This window comes from Trachinotus anak, unplaced genomic scaffold, assembly GCF_046630095.1.
Source record: "Trachinotus anak isolate AG129_WGS33_773 ecotype Australia unplaced genomic scaffold, CSIRO_AGI_Tana_v1 ptg000021l, whole genome shotgun sequence".
Taxonomy (NCBI): domain Eukaryota; kingdom Metazoa; phylum Chordata; class Actinopteri; order Carangiformes; family Carangidae; genus Trachinotus; species Trachinotus anak.
This window is the reverse complement of record NW_027273872.1, coordinates 20787501-20808557: the sequence shown is the minus strand read 5'-3', so window position 1 is coordinate 20808557 and position 21057 is coordinate 20787501. Positions and strand designations below refer to the sequence as shown.

The 21057-nt window shown below is 43.6% G+C and overlaps 1 protein-coding gene across 5 annotated transcripts in view; it reads right to left on the bottom strand.

Moving 5' to 3' along the window:
* Nucleotides 1–156: 156 nt before the first annotated feature.
* Nucleotides 157–21057, bottom strand: part of tenm2a (teneurin transmembrane protein 2a) — a 226247-nt gene continuing 205346 nt past the window's right edge. For all 5 annotated transcript variants that reach the window (XM_071457469.1, XM_071457470.1, XM_071457471.1 and 2 more), the window contains 22 exons: nucleotides 20937–21057; nucleotides 19522–19641; nucleotides 17852–18113; nucleotides 17302–17569; nucleotides 15907–16050; nucleotides 14306–14555; nucleotides 13845–13865; nucleotides 13468–13697; nucleotides 11891–12045; nucleotides 11484–11585; nucleotides 10979–11152; nucleotides 10047–10684; nucleotides 9613–9788; nucleotides 6927–7162; nucleotides 6519–6815; nucleotides 5714–6271; nucleotides 5307–5576; nucleotides 4778–5188; nucleotides 3824–3934; nucleotides 3255–3522; nucleotides 2721–2851; nucleotides 157–2580 (listed from right to left, as the gene is read on the bottom strand). The exon at nucleotides 20937–21057 is cut by the window's right edge and continues 90 nt beyond it. In XM_071457469.1, coding sequence (XP_071313570.1) covers nucleotides 1843–2580; nucleotides 2721–2851; nucleotides 3255–3522; nucleotides 3824–3934; nucleotides 4778–5188; nucleotides 5307–5576; nucleotides 5714–6271; nucleotides 6519–6815; nucleotides 6927–7162; nucleotides 9613–9788; nucleotides 10047–10684; nucleotides 10979–11152; nucleotides 11484–11585; nucleotides 11891–12045; nucleotides 13468–13697; nucleotides 13845–13865; nucleotides 14306–14555; nucleotides 15907–16050; nucleotides 17302–17569; nucleotides 17852–18113; nucleotides 19522–19641; nucleotides 20937–21057 — 5681 coding nt within the window. In that variant the 3' untranslated portion in view covers nucleotides 157–1842. The remainder of the gene's footprint in view (nucleotides 2581–2720; nucleotides 2852–3254; nucleotides 3523–3823; nucleotides 3935–4777; nucleotides 5189–5306; nucleotides 5577–5713; nucleotides 6272–6518; nucleotides 6816–6926; nucleotides 7163–9612; nucleotides 9789–10046; nucleotides 10685–10978; nucleotides 11153–11483; nucleotides 11586–11890; nucleotides 12046–13467; nucleotides 13698–13844; nucleotides 13866–14305; nucleotides 14556–15906; nucleotides 16051–17301; nucleotides 17570–17851; nucleotides 18114–19521; nucleotides 19642–20936) is intronic.

Sequence of the window (21057 nt, the reverse complement as noted above, 5' to 3'; positions counted from 1 at the left end):
TACCAACAACACCAACAACACTCCAGAGTCTGCTTTGAAATGCAACCAACATAAATGTGTGTCAGTCAAGTCTGGGCGGAATCTGTCACCGCCACAGGAACATCAATCGTCTCCAAACACAAAAATGAGATGAAAGTGAAGTACACGGTGCTCAGATGAAGTAAACAATTATGTTTTATTGATAAGGTTCTCAGAAGAGTCTCGTTTCAGTGAATGTATAAGAATCATCCTTTGATAATACTGATTTGGTACATTATGACATCCAGCACGAGTCTCTTCACAGTGAGAGGGATCCATTACTGCTACTGCTGTTGGGATCTAGGACAGAAATATCTCTGCTTCCAAACAAAAGAACAATCAAAAACAACAAACTGGGGATTGATATTGTAGATATGGAATATTAGAGTGCCACAAAACTCTAGAGTAGTAAGACCAGCTAAAGATTTTGCACATTACAAGCCACTTCCTCTTAGAAATATAAAACTTGATATTCTGAACAATATTCTACTGTGCTGCATAAAGGTAGGTCTATACACTGTACATCGAAATATATTTCGAAAAAACAGATTTCACAGTTTTAAAGACTTTATTTAAAGTATAAACCGTTTTTTTTTTTTTTAAAACACTTTATTACATAAATTATTCTTTTTGAGAGTGACTATTATTTGCCCTGGCAGCAAACTGAAATTAATATAAAAACAAAATGAACATTTCATACATATTTTACAAAAGAAAATAAACTCATCCATTAATGTTCATTTCGAATAGAACTGGTGACTCATTCATGATTGTCATATAGTACTAAGAATAAATAAATAAAAAAGAATAAAATAAAATAAATACTAACTTAACATGTTTTCCGGAGTCTGTGAGTGGTGTGTTCGATCGTTCTGTACAGAAGTGCCTTGGTGAAAGTCTCACAATTCTACCGCGACTGAAACGTACAAAACTACGGCATCTACAGTATACGCAACATCCTGAAATTTAGTGTAGTCAGACACATATGTAGCAATATGATTCTTCTCCCCATTTCAAAATAAACAATGCTGTGTGATACCACTGTCCACAAATATAGCCATCACTTTTTTTGACTTTTTTAAAAAGTTTATTTTCTAGTCCGTTAACAGCTCGGATTTGTTCGAGGATGCCGTTAGCTTGTGTGTTGCTTGGTTGGATGAACGCTGCCTCGGCAGCAGAGGACTGGTCCGTGGTGGACGATGGGAGGCCTGAGACAGGGAGACGACTCATAATATTGGACGATCTTTTAACGTTGCCTTGTCTGTCACTGTTTTATGATGTCCTCTGTTGACGTGTAGTTGTAATGGCTGCTCTCTGGACTGGCTTTGTCTCCACTTTGGTCCCTTTGCCTTCAGTGTCTATTAGAGACAGACAAGCCTTCACTGCAGATGCCAGCACAGTACAACTCCACCGTGTGTTCAGTAGCTGTCATGGCCGCTCTCAGTGTGACCCAAAAAATATGGGCGAAAATATCACTATCTTTTTTAAAAAGGGGAATCTTCTTATTCATTAAGCAACAGTTCTTAAAGTTCTTCAGTGCTTTTTCAGTTGTTCAAAGTTTTTTCAAAAAAAAGAACCGTTTGACTAAACTTTAAATTTTTTGCCTGTGGCAGTAAAATTAACAATAATATGTTTTCTGATAAGTCATTCTTTTCAAAAGTCCCTGCAGCGTTCCGTGAGTAACCCCATTTTGTTGGTTAATTCTCCATGGGTTTTGAGAGGAGTAGGGTCGAGGAGGCTGGGTAGGAAATAGGAGCAGGGTTTAGAGAAGTGAAAGTGGGAAAGAGGGAAGAGTCTGCCCTTCAAGCAAGTTCAGGTGGGCTGTTACCTCTTGCCCATCTCGTTCTGTCTGAGGAACTGGATGTTGTTGCTGCTGTCAGCCAGTTCTGGATACTGCTCCACAGGCAGCACATAATAGCCATCGTAGCCCTGTACTCTACCTGTCGTTAGGAGCTGCTGTCTCTCCCCCTCCGTCCAGAGGCGACTGCCTCCCTTCCCATCTCTGGCCCTCTGCTGTTCCTTGGCCCAGGCCCCTGCCAAGGCTCTCTGCCTGGCCAGCTCCAACAGTCTTACCTTCTCTTCATCCACCACGTCCACAGCCAGCCCGTACCGAACGCTCAGTACTAATGAAGGAACTGCAAACTCTACAGTCACTCCTCTTCTTGACCGGCCACTCACTGTGACATTGATACCACTCTCCAGTGACTTGCGTCCATTAGTAAGCCCCAGGGTCAACAGGTCACTGTCAGCAGAGCCAACTTTCACAAAGTAGTGACAGTCCTTCCCGTCCTGGGTGTAATGGGTACCTTCAAGGTACTGGGCACCATTGAGCACCAGAGCCACTTTGCGGCTGTCATCACTGGCCAAAGCTGACACGCCGGCCACCACTCGGCCCTCCTTCAGTGCCAGCATTACTCCTCGACCTATTATTGGGGTGCTGGTGCCGAACCAGTGACCTGGTTTGTCCTTTCGTCTGCGACGCTCCTTGTTGAGGAGACGTCCTTCCAGGGCCATGAAAGCCTGGTTGTGACGCTCTGCTGCCTGCTGCACACCAGTGATCAGCTACAAGGAAAAGTGGGATAAAGTATTAACATAAAAAATTACAACAGAAGCTAAATCATCAAATAAATCACTGTAATAGGGTTACTACTGCATCGGATTAAGATGTTGGCCATCTATTTCTTCTGCACAGTAGGCCATACCTGTCCGTTCTCACAGTGCTGGGTGGCCTGCAGCTCGTACGGTGGCTCCACAAAGTAGAGCGAGTGTCGAGGGAACCCTGGGATTATGTTACTGAGCTGGAAGCCAAACATCACCAGCCAGCTCTTCACATCTACAGCAGCAGACAGGAGAGAAATGACTTTGCTGAACGACAGAGTTAAATACAGAGGCAAATGAATACTTTTTTATCATATAAAAGAATAAGTGTGTTTGCTTCTGTGTGACTCAGCTGGTGCTACATAAAGCTATCAGCCATTTGGAGTCCATTGTTCCTTGCATAAACTATATTGACCATAACAATCTGCTTCTCCCGAACACTAGAGATATCAGTGATAATGTCAGAACGTTACAAGCTTAGCTGGTTCTTGAGTGAACTAAATGACCTTTGCACCATGGATTTTAGCTGTATTCATGTAGATCTGCTCTGTAAATATACTGTTTTAAACACATAAAAAGGCCTAAATCAGGTAGAATATTCAACATTTTCACTTTATTAATACATATTTTTCCCTGACCTGTGACATAGTTTTTGATATCCAGCATGTCACTGAGGGGGTTGTTGTTCTTGAACATGTACAGATTAAATGGAGAGGGATCCTTCCCTATCTTGGGCCATATGCTGTAGTCAGGCGAGGTCCAGCGTCCAGCCAATACATCATAGTCCCGCTGGGTAAAGTGGACCAGCTTAGTCAAGGGGTCGTAGAGACCACCGTGGAAACCCACCACCAGCTGGAACTCTGGGTTAGAGTCCAGGTACACTTCTCCGTAGGCTGTGTACTGCACCTGGGTGACACAAGCATACTCAATTTGATTTTAATGCTTCTTGATGCTTCCTCTAATGGGAAGCTCACAACATAAGGTGAGTAACAGAACAGCTTCCCTGGAGCTGATCAGGATTTAGCCTTGTACAAGGACACTTTGAGCATGGCAGATGCCAGATGCCTTCTCCATATGCAGATTTCTTCTTGTTTTTGCCAATTTTTGCCAATTTTACTTGTTTAATGGTCAAAAGGGAGCAACAGCGCAATATTTGTAGCTGCAATTCATTGCATATAAAGAGATTCAAGGCTACTTTGTGTATTACCTGTTTGATCATCTGTCCATTGCTGCTGAAGACAGCCAGTGGTGTGCCGGTGTTGTCAGAAGCTATGTAGTATTCCTCCCCGCTGCTCACCTCCATGGCAAACAAATGTCCCTGATCATGAGACAGTCAGAAATTCAGTACATTCATTATGTGTTTCAGTACAAGGATGTAGGTTTGGTCAACCCTGCCACCCCTCCAAAACAAACAATGGCTACTGTTTAATGCTGTCAACTGAATGGTTTACTGTATTTACTGTATTTACACTGAAATAAGTTTAGGAAATTATAGAGAAGAGAGAAAAAAAACAAACTGTTTTTGCATTTTTGCATCCAACATCAACATTTTTATTTTTATTTTCAGTTGTCCTACCACTGTCAGTTCCGCTTTTCCCATTGATTTCACATTTACAAAAGAGTCCTAGCTAAACTAGCACCTTGATGAGGTACAACAGTAAAATGCTGCTAATCCAGTGATCCAGCATCAGTATTAACAATCTAATAATGTAAGGCTGGTGATGTTAAGCAGCTCGCAAGTTTTGTGGCTGCTGGCTGGTTAGTTTACTACCTATTACTTACGCTCCGGTCGGTGAAAAGCTCCTGATGTGTCTTTTTTTGGGGCACGATATAGTGTACAAAATGTGATGGCATGGACAAAATTAAGTTATGTGCTGTGCGGTTCAGTCAACAGAGGAAAAGGAGTCATCTGAAATACTACATGTTTGCCCAGGCTTGAGGCCCCCCCCCCCAGCCAATCAAATGCTGGAATTAACTTATATAACTTCAATCCAAACACAGTGCAAAAGAGTTCTCTCAAATATCAGTAGGGACATGTCCCTGCCATTCATGTGTAAACACACCCCCTTGTTTCAGTATAAGGTCTTTGCTGATAAGTTGAAATATAAAGACAGGATATTGGTGGATATGGCAAATCTCACATCTGTCCACCCAGGCCTACCTGTAGGTCATAGTAGAGTGACGAGATGTCTGAGCTGGAGTGGTTGAAGATGTGTGTGACCCTGGTTGGGTGGTTGAGGTCAGCATAGAAGAACTGAAGGTGCTGTCCCAGGCTGTTCCTTGTGGACACCCTGCGGCCTAGCCCGTCGTAATGATACACAACGCTCCAGCCGCCAGGACCTCGATTGTAGGCCCGCAGTAGCTGACCTTTGGAGTTATAGTCAAAGACGTCTGAACCACGCTGGCTGAGGAAGCCGTCTTCATCCAGGCGGTACTGGACATCTCCCAGGCGTGTGATGCGGTCTCTGAGATCATAGCGGAGCGGCAAGATCCGGGCGCTGTTCCCAGGATTCAGCAGATGGAGGTTACCGTTCAGGTCGTAACTGTAGCGCCAGGTAGACCAGTCATTCACCTGGATAAAACAATGAGACTTATTAATAGGATATAACAATTTTTTCCACATATCTATGCTCTGACAACAACAAAGATTGTGGTTCGTGGATCAGGTTTTAAAGACACAGAATATTCACCTTGACGCCACTGAGCTGTCCGTCTCCGTCATAATCATAGCGGTACTGAGTGGTGTTGGCGTAGGGCCCGATTTTGAGCTCTCTCTTCACCACCCGTCCCATGCTGTCATACTGCACTGTCATCCAGTACATAAGTGAGCGGAATATTTCGTACTGGACCTCCTTGATGCGACCGTGGGTGTCGAAATGCTTACTCAGTGTCATCACGGCTGTGGTGATGATCTGATTAATGTCGTAGTAAATGACCCCGAACTTTCCAAAGTGCTCCACCTATAGAAGGGAGGGAAAGGTTTAGTGAGAAGGTGAGTGCTCTGTCAGCCAAAGGATGTGCATTTATAGACACAGTTTGTTTTGTAAGTTAAAGAACTTTGTACATAATTGCTCTAAAAGAAAATGTAGATTTGCACCTTTCCAGAGATCTCGTCGTATCTGTAGAGGTCAACAGGTAGTGGCGTCTCGCTGATGACGGGCTTCATGCTGGCAATACGGAAGCTGTTGTCATGGTAGGTGTAGTCAAACCTTGCGTTGACCATTCCCTCCTCACTGAAGCGGTAGATCTGCTTGTCAATAAGCGGGCCCATTTTACGGTAGCGAATGGTGCATGAGAAGCCCCCGCTCTGCAGATTGACCATCTTGAGCACACCAGCTGTTTCATCATAACCGAAAGTGACTGCCGTACTGTCGTACACAATCTCTGACAGCTTTGCCAGCTTTCCATACTTGTAGAGAACACGGCGGCCGGTGCCTAGGTAATGCGTGGCCTGGGGTCTGCCGTCTTCGCTGAAGTCATGGATTATGGAGGCATTGCTCTCTGGGGGGTTGTAAGTGTTGCGGATGTAGCCGACTGACACGTGTGTGAACATGGTGTGGCGGGCCACACTGGGCATGGTGACAGCTGTGACCCGACCTGAGGCATCAAACTCAAAGACATACTGTCTTTGGCTCTGCAGGAGCAGCACCATGGACTGGAAAAAGAGAGGGATACAAAATACGGATTAATATAACAGCATTATCAATGGGTGACTTGCCTCCTGTGAAATGGCACCAGGAGTCATTTTCCCTCAAATGAAAAATTTGAATCTTCATAACCGTGAAAATGATGTATTATTTCACTCAACTCTGCAATCCAAATGGCTCTTCTTTCTTGCTATTGCCTTGCTTTGGTAAGTTTTCACTCATTGTGATGACAATGTTAAAGATAAATGTACTCACTTTGTCAAGGTAGCTGTAGCTCCACACCTTCCCGTCCACAAAAGAACGGGACAGGATGCGTCCCTGCGGGTCAAACTCGGTCCTCTCACTCATACTTCCCCTCTGCAGCCCAACAAGCTGTCCAGTGGTTGAATAGGACACGTTGACCACTGCCAGACTGCTGCTGGGCAGCCACATAGCTGGGCGGCCCTGAGCATCGTACATGATGCGCAGTGTGAACTTGCGGTGATCATCATAAATTTTCTCTGTGCGCGTGTTGCGGTCAAAGTCGATGGAGAGGAGGTTGCGTCCGTGAGCCTAAAGAAAAGGAAAAATATTTCTGAGTTACATTTTAATAGCAAGATTGAAGACGTGGTAAATATTTATATGTAATCAAGGTTCATCTCTGACTCAGTAAAAATGACTCACCCTTAGCTTCCTGCCAAAAACTGTGACCTTGCCCTTGGTCTGCTCCTTGCGCAGACGCCACTCAATGGAGTTGAGGCCGTTGTCTGTGGGCAGGGTGATATTCCTCCGACCAATCGTAGGGCTAACAGAACCTGCCAGGATGTGGGGCTCTGTGTGAAAGCTGATGCCCATTCCATTGGCATACATTACTCTCAGGGTCCCGTTGTTGCACAACTGATAGCTGTTCCTCACCTGGTCTGTAGTTGGAGACAAATAAACGTACTGTAAGAGAGGCAGCCCACAGGGAACTTCTGCTCTCTGTGTTAAAGCCAACTTTAGAAGGAATGTCAGACCCAAACCTCAGAAAATCTACAACCAGAAGCGTTTGATTGGGGTCAGACAAAGTCAACAAAAAAGACTGCCTCAGTGCTCCTCAATTTAGGGGAAAAAAATAAAACCTAACCTAAGTATCATTTAGAAAGTACATTTATTTCCTTACTGGAGGCATCCATGGGAGAGAAACAATAATAAAACCTGTGTGGGAGCGTGGGTTTGATATTGTGTATTGTGGCATTTCTTTTCCAGGTAAAAAAATGTATTTGATGAGATTGAGAAGAACGTTTAGATAAAGAAGAAAGGCTCAGTGCTTTCCATTCCTATGTCCTTTTAACATACATAGGGCACACTGAGAAATTAGGCAGTTTTAATTTGACAATTTGTTTCTTTTTTATATTTAAAAGAAGAAACCTTAGAAATATTGCTCTTTATTAACATTGCACGATTTGTCCTCCATAGCTGTCTTCAAACTCACAGAATTCAGAGAAAAATTACATAAGCCTTCGACTTTTTGGATTCAGCTCCTAAATCTGAGACAAAACAACCTTCATCTAAAGACAGCACTGGAGTACGGGCAATGTTGACAGACCCAGATTTTTACTCGAGCAGTTACCACACAGAATCCCACTTTAAACCCAACCAGCCAATCAGAGACAACCAAAGGCAGCCTGATGCCACTTCTGTCAACATGGCAACCAGCCTCTCACAGAACCCCAGTATTGTAGGAAAGCAGTTAAAATTCAATTGAATGTGCCCATTTGTGAAGGTGCAGTACACCCTCTACACATACACACATGCATACTAGAAAATAGGAAATTCCAGTCATAAGCTTAAAGGCTCATGAAGAACCAGATGATGTCCATAAAATATTTATGGACCTGATTCCTGTTCCTACAAACTCCTGAAAATCTCCTGAATAAAAATTGTCAGGCTAAACTTACATCTCTCTACAATCTCTCTATCGCTACAATTTAATGACTCACTGTCAAACACAAGAATGGAAACAGATAAGCCCATGTCTAATGCTCAGGCTACATTTTCCCTCTGATGTCTGAAAACAGGCGTCTTGATCACACTGAAGTGATTGAAAGTGAGATAAAGTTGTTTTCTGCTCAGAGATATCTGGCAGATGCAGAAGGGGTGAGCTTTTTTTATTTCATGTACAAAAGGTGAGGGGATCAGATGGTGTCTCCCTTTGAAGCCCCGCCATCAATGACAGTAATCCATAAGGCCAATTTGTAATAAAGCTCCAGGCACATTTTAACAATGCCTCAAACAGACAAGTGAAGCTTTTTCCATTGACTTGGCAGCAACAGCCTTTAGATAAATCTTCTCTGCTCCGTCTCTGTCTGAACAACCTCGTAATAAAACAGAAAGCGAGGGAGAGAGGGAGAGAGAGAGAGAAATGAGAGCTTGAGGGCCAAGGAGAATGCACTGTGCAGGAGTTAATGAAGAGAGCGAGAAGGAGCGGAAAGAGAAGGAGATGGTTAAGTGAGTATGTCAGCAGAGAGCTGTGCTGAAGCCCACACAGTGCGGTGGAAACCCTAAATGACTTATAGCTCTGTGAACAGCTCTCCTTTTCTCCACCTGCAACCCAGGTGGACCACTGAATACATCTACAACTTATTCTCTCTGAGGCCTTCAGACCCATGTGCCCCACAGTCTGCATTCATACTTCTGTCACCACCACTTGTGCTGGTCAAGAAAAAGGAGACAATTATACTCCTCCTACTTCTTCTCCTCCTTGTCTTCCTCTCTAAGCAGACCAAATAAGCTCAGGGATCATGGGAACTGGTTGAGAGCTGTATTTGTATGTCTGTGTGTGTGTGTGTGTGTGAGGAGAAAGCTTGAGGGATGAGGAGGATTCACTCTACATGAGTTAATGAATTTTGCTGTGATGATATTCAAAAGCAGGATGATCCCAGCTGGGATTAACAACTATATATTGGTAATTTTATTCCATGAGAGGGAGTGAGAGAGGGCTGGTTGTGGGTAGGGATGGAAAATAATCTCCTGGAGCATGCATATAACTGAGTGAAAATTACAAGACTTTCAATTAGAGTCGGCAGGCCGGGGCATATTCAGCATCACAGAGGGCGGCTGTGCTTCTGAATACTAAGATAAAGTGGTGTATCTCATCAAACCTTGGATTTCATATAAAAAGACCCATTTTAACGTATTTTCAGGATTATATGAACCATTATCTACTCAAAATATAATTAATGAGCATCATTCATATTTAATTTTAATTTGTTTCCTTATGTTTATGACTTGCGCTCAGCATTTGTCCACCTTTGTGCCACACACTGCAGTTTCACGAGTGTTTAAAAATTAATGACCAGTTCATGTCTTGTACACGCTGGGTCTCTACCTTGCACCACAGTGTATGAGGCCTCCACGGAGGACAGGTTGGTGATGACGGTCACATCGTCGTCTCTGCTGGAGCTCTCAATGTCGATGTTGATGGAGCGCTCGATCTCACGGTGGAGACTTGTCACCATGCCCGTGGGGTATGTGACATTGGTCAGGCGACCCTCGCTGTCGTACCTGGGAGATGGGATATTGCAGTGACGATGATTTGCAAGAGAAGGACATGTTCATGTATGTACTGCATATATGTCTCAGGCTGTAATTATAAAAGCTAACACTGGGGGGCAGGAGTACACTGTGCAAGGTGCACTGATAATTGAGAATGCAGTAGAACATGAAGCCGGCAAAACTTCATTTTGTATTTCAGACGGACAGAAAAATGGTGTAAACATATAAACACATATTCACACACCTTGTTCTCTACCACACACTTACTGGTAAAATGTGGTCCATCCAGTCTCATCAGCTTTGGTGGCCAGGAGGCCCGTGTTGCCACTGTAGCCCATCAGAGCCACCTCCTGGCCCAGCGCCGACACACTACGTAGCCCCCCTGTGGGATCCAGTCCCAGAGTCACTACTTGATTCTCGGGCAGCAGCACCAGTCTGAGCAGGCCGGCTCCTCCTCCCTGGGCCAAACCGTCCCTCCTCACTTTAACCGTATTGTTGCAATTGTCCACCAGCATGGACAGCTCTCCATCAGGACCATAGGTGAAATTGTAGAGTGGCTCCCCAGTCACAAGGCTAATTGTCTGGATGTGAAGCCCCTCACCATTGAAGACATACAGCTCCTGTTCCCTTGGCGACGCAACCTCATACTGCGCAGATCCTCCATAGCCCACGCTTGATACGGCAGGGCCAGGCCGATTGGCTCGCACCGCTCTGATTCGTATGTTGTTGAGGTCTGCAATAAAGAGCGTCCCATCAGGGGACACAGCCAAGGAGGTGGGTGAGTTCAAGCCAGCGTCAGGGGCGTAGCCATCGTCACCGTAGAAGCAGTTGCAGTTGACATCATTTTTGCAGTCGCAGTCGGAGGCAGCACCAGCCAGGAGAGAGATTTCTCCATTAGTGCTCACCTAAAAACGCACAGACAGAAAATGGAAGAGGAGAGCCGGTTATTGATGGCAACGGGGAAAAGTCACAACTCAATTAAGGAAACTGTATTTCCAAAAGCAAAATTAATTTTGAGTTATCAAAACAAGAGGATTAGAAAACCTTAAAAGTGTCTGGGGATCTGAAAAAACACACACACACAGCCCCACCAGCTGTGCAGTCCATTTTGGTAGCCTGGAAAATAACTTCAGTCTAACAAATTCATTCTGAAACAACTCCAGCCAAAGAACTGTGTACATTTCTCCTCCATCCTGTACCTGTCTAACACGGTTGATCTTTTTCTCGTCTGTCTCAGCGATGTAGAGGATGCCGGTGTGGGAGAGGGCGATGGCTGTGGCGCTCTCCAGGGCAGCGTGGATGGCCAGCTTACTGAGGCTGTAGTCAATGCCTGGCACTTGACAATGCATGGGCCGACCTGCGATGATGCTCACCTGCAGGCAGCAACGGAAAATGTCACATCTATGATCAAACAACTGTAACGATGCCACAAAAATATAAGGATGTTAGCAGCAGTGTGATACTGAAAGAGTGCAGATGAAACTTCCCATAATAAAGTAAGATTTCAGAAAGCAGAATATTCTTGGAGTTAATTAATCAGTAATGTTGTCACCACTGTACAACTTCAGAAACTATGTTAGAATTGGAACTTGTACTTCTTAATTGGCTAGAGAAAGCCTAATTGGGACTAAATCCTGTCAAAGCCCCGTAGTGAGTGTCCACCCTAAGGGGTTTGCAATGGTGATCCAGCCTTGTGGTACAGACCTGGTGGTTCTCAGTGATGCGTAGGATGACATTGTTTTCCAGGACATAGAGAGAGTTGTCCATGGGATTCACTGCTAAGTCCGTGGGCCACTCGAGACGCACCTGGTGGGCAGAAAGAGAAATTACACATGAGACTATGTCTATGCTGAGGGAGGTGTTTTGAAAGGATGCCAAGGTTCAGACAAGTCTCTTCTTCAATGTTTTAAGTGACTGCGGTCCTCATTCCCTTTTGATTCATTCATTTATCGATGGACTCTTTAATCCCCCCCTAAATCAGTCTCTCCCTGACCTCCTGGCTGGCCCGTTTCCACACAATCGTCATAGCTCAGCACTCACAGGGGAGTTAGATCATCATCTATTGTGCCATCACCTCTCGTCACTTCTGCACTTCCTCCTAACCGTCATACCTGGCTGACGTCCATGCTGGTGTCACAGCTCAGTGGCCGTATGGCGGTCAGATCGTTGGCCCCCAGCAGAGTGGAGATGATGCCGTTCTGGTCCACTTTACGGATCATGGTGGCATCCACAAAGTACATCAGACCATTTTTATCCACAGCGATACCTGTCAAAGTGGAGATGAACACCATGAGTGACGACTCATAACTCAAACACTGCAGGCAACCCATAGACATTTTAAGTCAATTAAACTTCACTCTCTCCACCGGCTGAAAACAAATAGCAGCCCTGACAGCTGAATTGCTCAATGGTTCATTGAAAGAGAGGGAACAAAGTAATGGAACGGGCACTGAAGTGTCGGAGAAGTGTTAGTTTTGAGGTGAGTCATCGGGATGCGGAGCTGAGCTAATGCTCCTCCCACAGGGCAACTGTAGACTGCAAGCAGATTATTTAGAAAGTGATCTGTTGCACTCTACTTTCTTCCTTCATTTCCTCTCGCTGCTTCTTTTTTCTTGTCGTCCCCACCTTTCTACGTTTCATTTTTAAATTTTTTTATTTTCATTTTTTACCTCTCCCTTTTCCATTGTTTACCAGTGGTGCAGTGTCAGCCTTGTTGCTCTAACAGGCAGCAGGCATTCAGACAGGTGTGTTTGTTCAAGGCAACTGTGCCCCAAAATAACTTCGAGACACACTGAGATACACAACAACAGATGGAGGATACAGCAAAGGGCACAGAGTAAATGAGAGAGAGGGAAAGAGGAGGGGGAGGGGCAGAGAGATGGAGGGCAAACTGATGTGCGCTGGCTGACTTTGCCTGTGACAGGTAGGAAGGAATCAGTGGCTCATTGTCTTCACCTATCTCTTCCATCTTCTCTCGCAACAACCACTCAACCACACACACACACACACACACACACACACACACACACACACACAAACTAACACTTAATGTATATATACTAACATCTGCAGTCCCACATGTGCACACACTTGTGTCACTGACAGGAAATGTGACAGTGTGACATCTTTGACAGTTTGGTGTCACACTGTTCTACAATCCAATGATCCACAAAAATAATCCCATTAATAAGTTTAACATTAACCCGGTTTATAACCTCCTTCTGTCTCCGTCCTGCTTTAGTTGAGTCATAAGATTGGGTGCAGAATGAAAAAAAGAAAAAAACAACAACCTGACATTCTGATCAAGTTAAATTTAAGTGGCCTTAAGCTTATACATCTTGTGTACTAAACTATAGATCTTGATCTAAGTGCCTATGCCTGAGAAAATGACCTGGGTCATTTTCATTCATCAGTTGAACATAAAAAGCTAAAGAATGTACTACAATAATACATAGGTTATTGGTCCTACTGGCATTATTGCACTATTACACTATTTCTCACAACCTGAGGCCATATCTTTAAATGTCTTATTTTATAATGATAAAAATAACAAAACCAGCAAACCCTCACATTTTAGAATAGAAAATCAGAGAATACCAACATTTCTGCTTGATAACTGACTAAAATGATGTTTCAGTTATCAAAATTGTTGGCGATTCATTTTCTAGACTGTTTGCTAGTGGCTCACCTTTGGGGCTCATAAGTGTAGCTTCAGTGGCTTTGCCGCCATCGCCACAGCGTTCATCGAAGGGCAGGCACTGCTCCCCTGTCCCAGCCACCACCTCTGCGTTGTCTGACAGCAGCCGGCCTCCCGTTAACGACCGAACACGATAGATTCGTCGGGAGTTGGTGTCTGAGATGAACAATGCCCCAGACACTGGATCCACAGCCAGGAAGTACTTATGGGTTGGGTTATTACTAAAAAAAAAAACAAAAAAAAAACATTATTATGCCAGTGAATAGTTTGTTTTAATATTTTAAGGGAAGATGGTTTTTTATGTACTTTTGCTATTGTTGCTGGAATGTTTACTAGAAACTTTTAATTTATCGTTATAAGGATCTTACCTGTGTCTGAAATCTTTGTTCCTTCAAGGAAGAAAGCGAGATAAAAGCACAACAAAACAAATGTTAATTTACACAGTCTGTAGAGAGCAGCCTGCAGAGAGCAACACAAAGCTGGCTGTGGTGTGAACAGCAAAATTTAAACATGGGTAAAAACACCCTGGAGAAATGGTATCTAGTACGGTGTATAATTCTTCTTCAACCTCTCTATCCCCCGTGTCTCACCTTATTCTTCTATTTCAAGGGATGATACAATCCTACATGTTCTATGTACTGAAAACATCCAGTCTCCTCCCCCTCCTCCTCTCCTGCCATCTTACTTTAATCCAACCCGCCCTTCTTCTGTCTATCAGTATTTTTCTTGCATCAGCAAAACCCTCTAAATCCCAATCTGCTTTCTCAGTCATTATTCCTTTACATTCTTTTCCTGTGCTTTCCTTTCTATACCTGCCTTGGTGTTTTACCTTAATTCCAGGATGCCAGTTGTGTTCATAGATGGGTAGACCCTGCGTACAAAGTTGAGGTCTCCAACATAGAGGCTGCCATCAATGCCCATCGCCAAGGCGACTGGCGCCAGAAGCTTGTTGCCGTCTGCAAGGCCGTTACAGCTGGGGCAGGAGATACTGCGCCTCCGGCCATTTCCCATGATGCTAGTGATTACAGGGGGCTGCTCTGTCACAAAGATGTTTTCACCGCTGCCCTTGTGAAGGATGCCTGGACAGGAGAGAGGATGGAGAGGAACATGGGTAGATGAGGGATCATTATTTTGGGTTAGTAACAGAAGCAGGTATTTTTACTATTAACTATTTTTTAGCCTTGTTAGTGGCGCTCACTACTTGGACATGGTCAGGTCTGAAATATTTCAACAACCACTGGACAGATTGCTATGAAATTGTGTACAGACATTAATGGTCCCCACAGGATGGATTCTAATAACTTTGGCGATCCTTCAATATTTAGGTATGGTGCTATCATCAGGTCAAAATTTCATTTCCCATCATCCTTTGTAACTTAAATTGAAATGAGAAAATGTGAGCATACTAACTTGCCAAACTAAAATGGTGAACATAGTAAAAATTATACCTACTAAACATCAGTATGTTAAAATTGTCAGTGCGATTGATGTTTGCATTTAGCTGCTAGTACGGCTGTAGGGTCTTAGTTTCATTAACACATTAAGCTCTTAATATATATATATATATATATATATATATGTGTGTGTGTATAGTTATTACTGACATGTAATATAATACACACATAATTGATGTGTTCTATTCATCAAGACAGTTCACTAGCAGCAAATATTAGTGACTTTTAAAAAAATGTTATTTCAATATTTAACCGTTTTTTTTAGTCTTTATATTGACCAAGTAACAAAGGGTCTAGCATTACATCATTCTCAGGAAAAACATAACTGCACATCAGGTGACGAGGACAGAGGAGGTACGGCTGCATTCCCCTACTTCTAAAAATACCTCTATACACCACTGGTTCTTCAGTTCTGTCCTCTCCATTAGTGCATTGATTGTCACAGCAGGTGAGCATCTGTGCATCCGCCCATTTATTTTTCCATGCTTTTTAACATTACTGCACAGAGTGTGGATAATGGTATAGTAGATGTTGAAACACTCCCACCGCCCACTGTCACAGAGATCCTGAATCAGTTTTGGGAAAAGGTGCCGCTGCCCCCCCACTCCCCACTCCCCAGTCCCCGACCCCCTGCCTTTGTTCTAGTAGCTTCTGCTGATTGGTAGGTGTGTACATGTTCACTCAGTGGGACTGGAGTGAGTGGATGAGGGAGTCAAACTAGGTGAGAGAACATAAGCTCTTCCTGTGAAAATCCCCACTGACAGGTAAAAAGAGGTGCCTGGCAAACCAATGTGCACGACAGGAAGCGCAGTGTGTTCCACACCCTCCCCAGGACAATAGCAAGTTTAGTGAGATATACACTACTGTAAACCTGCTACACATGGGATCTGGCTAAATATAAAATAGAAAAAAAATGAAATAGCTGGAACAGTCTCTGCTTACTTTTATGCCAATCTCAGGGTGTACATATACGTACCACTGCGTGTGTTGAGTATATGGTGCTTGTTGAGTGACCAGCCGCCCAGATTGGTCGGATCAAGTTCATAGCCTTGCAGAATGGCTGTCCTCTTCTCCCAGAGGATGAGACTGGCACAGGACTCATACTCATAGCCCACTGACACTATACATAGGTAAAGGCAGGAGGAACAGAGAAGTAGAGACAGGAAGAGATGAGACACAGAAAGAGGTGATGAAAAAAAAAGACCATAAAATAGAAAAAACATGAAAGAAACAACACAGGAAGAGAGGATATGAAAAACGTCATCAGAGCATAACCTCCAAAGTTCATTTAAATTGTGAAATGTGTGATACACAGAGAAACTAGTTAGCACCTGTACCAAACCTTGCACTCGCACCTAACTAACACTCTCACATGCTGCTAAATCAATTAAAAACCTTGTTAATTGGACAGATTGCCGGATAGGCCTTTAAATCTACAGGCCATGCTGGTTGCTACGGTGAAAACTCTGCTGGTGGAAACATTATGTCCCAATCATGCACATGTGCCAACAGAGTCTCAGTAGATTTGTATAAATGTACAAGCAGGGAAAATGAGTTGCCATGAGGAGGACACTACTCTTGAGTGTGTTTCCATGCATGTGTATGTATATACTCTATGTGTGCATGCATTTGTATGCTGTTGTGTTCCTACTTGTCAAGAGGAAAAAGTGTCTTCACACATCAACTCCCACTTGAGTCACAGTAAGAGTGCTACTGCCAGCACCTTTTCAGCTTCACTGCAAACAATAATGGAGCATACCTGCATCTGTATCCACAGTTAGCAAAACATAACCCAACTGTAAACCACGTATATGCTTTGTTTTCTTTGAGAAATGTTAAATTACGGTTACTCCGGGGAACTTTGAGTGAATGTGATTTCGCAAACCATATGCCCCTCCTGATTTTAGTCCACACAGAAGTCCCAGATGTCCACTGCATCTGTGGCCTGACAGCAGTGCTTGGCTGACAGCATCTGTGAGCGACTGTGACAGCAGAATGTAATAGCACCGAGGCTCCCCTGGACTCCTGCTTGCTGCTCCAGTGGCTAACTGCTAACTCACACTGATGGCTAATAACCCTTCACCACAGTTACGGCTGGCTGACTGAACCACACGCGGCCTCAATGAAAAATAGACGTCTGGAGAGAAAAAAAAAAAAAAGCACTTAACTATGGCTACACTGCGTAGTGGATGGAGGCTGGGTTTCTGGTGTATTATCTCTCCTTCAAGCTTCCTAATTAGCACTCTCTTCCTCTGTCAGAGCCAGTGCTGCCATACTGGTGAAGTTTCTAATCTATTCAGTGGCTGCAAGGCTGAAAAGAAATGGCCCCACCCCCAGCGCAGCTTCTCCTCCATCTATCCCTCCTACTCACCAACAGCTTCCGAGAGCCCGTAGACCCTTTGCCCATATGCATCGGTTTTATCCCAGATGTAGGTGTAGGCCAAATTGGGTGAGGCGTGGAACCACTTCTGGAAAAGGTGGCCCTCCACTGCCACCATCAGGTGAACCTTCAGCAGGCCCATAGACACCACGGCTGGAGTCATGGTCACCTTGAGCAGGGAGCGGTAACCCTGTGTCCTGGAGCTTAGGTAGCACAGCTTTAGGCTGGTGCCAGGTACCTCGATCTGCTCATGCAGCACCTGGAAGACAAAAAGAGGGGATGACAGGAGAGAGGGATTAGGGGGGATTAGAGACTGAGGGAGTAATGGGGGTCACGCTTCCACTGACGGCTGAAGGACAAAAAAGGGAGAAAAAACAATGGAAGCAATAAAGAAATAGAGAAAGAGGGAACAAATGGGGGAAAAGCTATGGAAGCTAAAGGAGGAAGAGCGCTACAAGAGACAGGCATACAGGAGAGAGGGAGGAGAGCGAGGGAACCAGAAGGAAGATTAACCGGCTGCCAGAGGTCAGTGGTACTGCACCTGTGTCTCCGGTATGATGGGTTTCTCCCCTGGCTTGGAGCTGAAGAAGGAGGAGAGAGGGGATGCAATCACAAGAGGGTCAGGCCTGACGAAGCCGCTCAGGTCACAGCCCGGGATCGTGTTCTCTTCTGTCTTAAGCACCAGAGTGTCCATAGCATAAAACTGGCTCCAGGGCAGCCACACGGTGCGCTCCTGGCTCAGGAAGGGGGCACGCTCGAACCGCAGAGTCAGTGATGCACCACCGTTAGCTATCAGGTCAAACCTGGAGAGGTTTGCGAGAAGAGGATGGGAATGAGGGACAGGTGGGGAGTGCTGTGGTGGATGGACTCATACTCTGTCAGTGTTTCTCTTCTTCTAATTTAATATTTACTCCATTGCTTTAGAAATAATTCAACAGCAAAAACACCTGGAATAAATATTTCAACATCATGGCACAGCAAACTTTTAAAACACACTGGACAGTCACTCTAGACAACAGTTACAGGTCTGAAACACAAACATGACAATGTTAGAGCACCGGTTTCAGCACTGAAGTGGTTTCATTACAGTACATCTTCTCCTTTAACCCCTTTATCAACAAATTATGGTTAACAGCTGTGAGTAAATGATTAGAGTATAGACACATTTACATTTCCTATGACAGAATGTCCAGATCTTTGTATCTGGTGTGGCCAAGAGCCTCTAACAACTGAAAGAGAAGAACACTAATCAAAATGAAACAAGGTCAGACAGGGACATCAGAACATGTTCACATGTCAGTGAAACTAGTGAATAACTGCCCCTGAAATGCAAGGTCAATTAAATGTTACTAGAAGTTCAGATGTTTCAGCTTCAGCTTGGCCTGACTGGGAGGAAATGCTGGAAAGAAACCATCGATAAGAGGAGAGGAAAGCTTAAATAACCTGAGACAGGAAACACAGAACCCACACATATAATGAGCAGAGGTCAGTCTGAAGAACCAGTGAATCAGATGTTGGAAACAGATGTCAGCGAGACTTAGATTCAGTATAACTTGTAGGGAGGAGAGTCAAATTAAAACAGCCTAAAATTCCCCGCAAACTGGAAGTCCTGAAGAGGAAATAGAAAGACATATCAGGTGGGTTGGCCAAACATGTTTGAAAAGTGGCCACTGAAGCTGAAATCTAGTTTCAAGGTTGTTTTGGTTTGAAAAGTTTCTTTGATGGCCATTATTTTTTGACTCATATGCTAATTTTGAGTAAAACCTTTACTTCTGCTGTTCCACTTAAATTATATGACCTGACATAAAACATTATCATTTAAGAAAACAAACCTTATTTCCAACAGTACTGCATTCTGTCTACTGTTTCCACATTTTTCCATTGTTTTTCATTTTACTATACTTTATAACTGAAGTGTTTTAATTCTCAGTTGTGTTGTTCTTGCTAAATACATTTACTCTGCCTTTATTTGAAATCCCCCTTTTTTGCTCTATCAAATTATTTGCAGCTTCTACAGCCTAGTTTCCTCTTGGGATCATTTAAGTTTCCTAATCTAATCTAATCTAATCTAATCTAATCTAATCTAATCTAATCTAATCTAATCTAATATAATCTAATCTAATCTAATCTAATCTAATCTAATCATACATTTTATGTAGTGAGGTAGTTTCAGAGTCTCAGCAAAGCATGCTGGGAAGCTGTTGTACATACATTCCATCCTGCCGTGTCAGCGTGTATCCGTAGTGCGGGTAGTTGACAAAAGACACGTTCACCCCCACCAGAGGGGTCCCATCTGTAGTCAGCACCTGACCCCGGATTAGAGATGCCAAACTGGAAGAAGACAGAGGAGACAAGAGTGACGGAGTGAGCCCCATCTTCCTAACCATCAATCATTTGGTTTGATTAATCTCTCCATCTTTCAATCATCCAATTTGCTCATTCATTTATTGCTCTGGTCTTCTACCACTCATTAATTAGAAACAATCAGCAACCCACATCATTTAGATTAGCTCACGTCAATCATGTAAACAAACCATGACAATGTAGATGGATATGTGTGTATGAATGTGCGCGAGCACGCGTGTGTGAGTGGCTGCCTCCTAGAGAACTGATACACATAGAATAACATCTAAACATTTCGCAGTATCATCGCTTTGATGAGTTATTTCCTTTGAAACGTATCGTGTAAATGTATGCAGACAAGAATCAGCACCATGGGCAGTGCTTCACAGCTCTACTAAATCTATGGAGGAATCTTGGCTTGGTCTGCTTTTGGCTCTGGGATTTGTTGAGGTCTTGGCTCTGAGGACCAATCTAAAGTCTGTTTGATATTTGTGGAGTTGAACCTAAAGATTGGATATTTTTCAAGGAATGGCTTTATTCACATAAATACCAAACCTTCCAAGAGTGTCAAAGTGTTAATCAGTAACATGCAATCTCACAGGCCTGTACAATCTATTTTTTTATGTTATTTTACTGGCATACACAATGAAAAAACAACATGTAACCTACCTCTTAATGATGAAAATGAAAGAACAAAAAAATCATGTTTCAAATTCTTATTCTGAATTCCTGTATTAATTAATATTTTTTTTATGTCAAGTAGATCCAAAAAATAAGCATTTTTGAGTGTTCATATATCAAAACCCTCTCCATTCCTTTCCTGTGAAATGCTCAAATATTTTTGATGACTCATCCTGCACTTACAGATAGACCATAGGTCAAAGGTTTTTGTATAAATATTAGCTGGCTAAACTTTGTTTACATTTCCAATAGTGTGTGGTTTCAGTCTAATTAATTTCTTGCGTGTCCTCTGCTTAAGTAAGCTTAAGATGCTCTTAGTGCCTTACAGTGTTGAGTGTTTTTTTTCAGCAATGTTATCACAACCCCACATGAACTGTATCTGATGCCTGAAAACACTATCATGAGTTGAAACTTAGATGCTTTTATTTTGAAAAGTTGTACTTGAAACTGTGAAGTCTGGGGCAGCTTTGTGACACTCTTACAGGTTATGGTCTAATGTTACATATGCGTCTGAGTCTCTGGTTGTCTAGGATACCACTGGTGGAATGGATATTATTAGTGTGCCATTACATGCTTTTGTTCATGTGTGTTTCTGGACGTACCTGGAGTTGAATGGGTTTTCCCCAGGGAGGATGTGGGTACTGTCCCGACCCACAAGCATTTTGACTCGGTCGTAGAAAGAGCGGACATGGGGCTGGGACATTGGGCTCTGCTGGATGACCT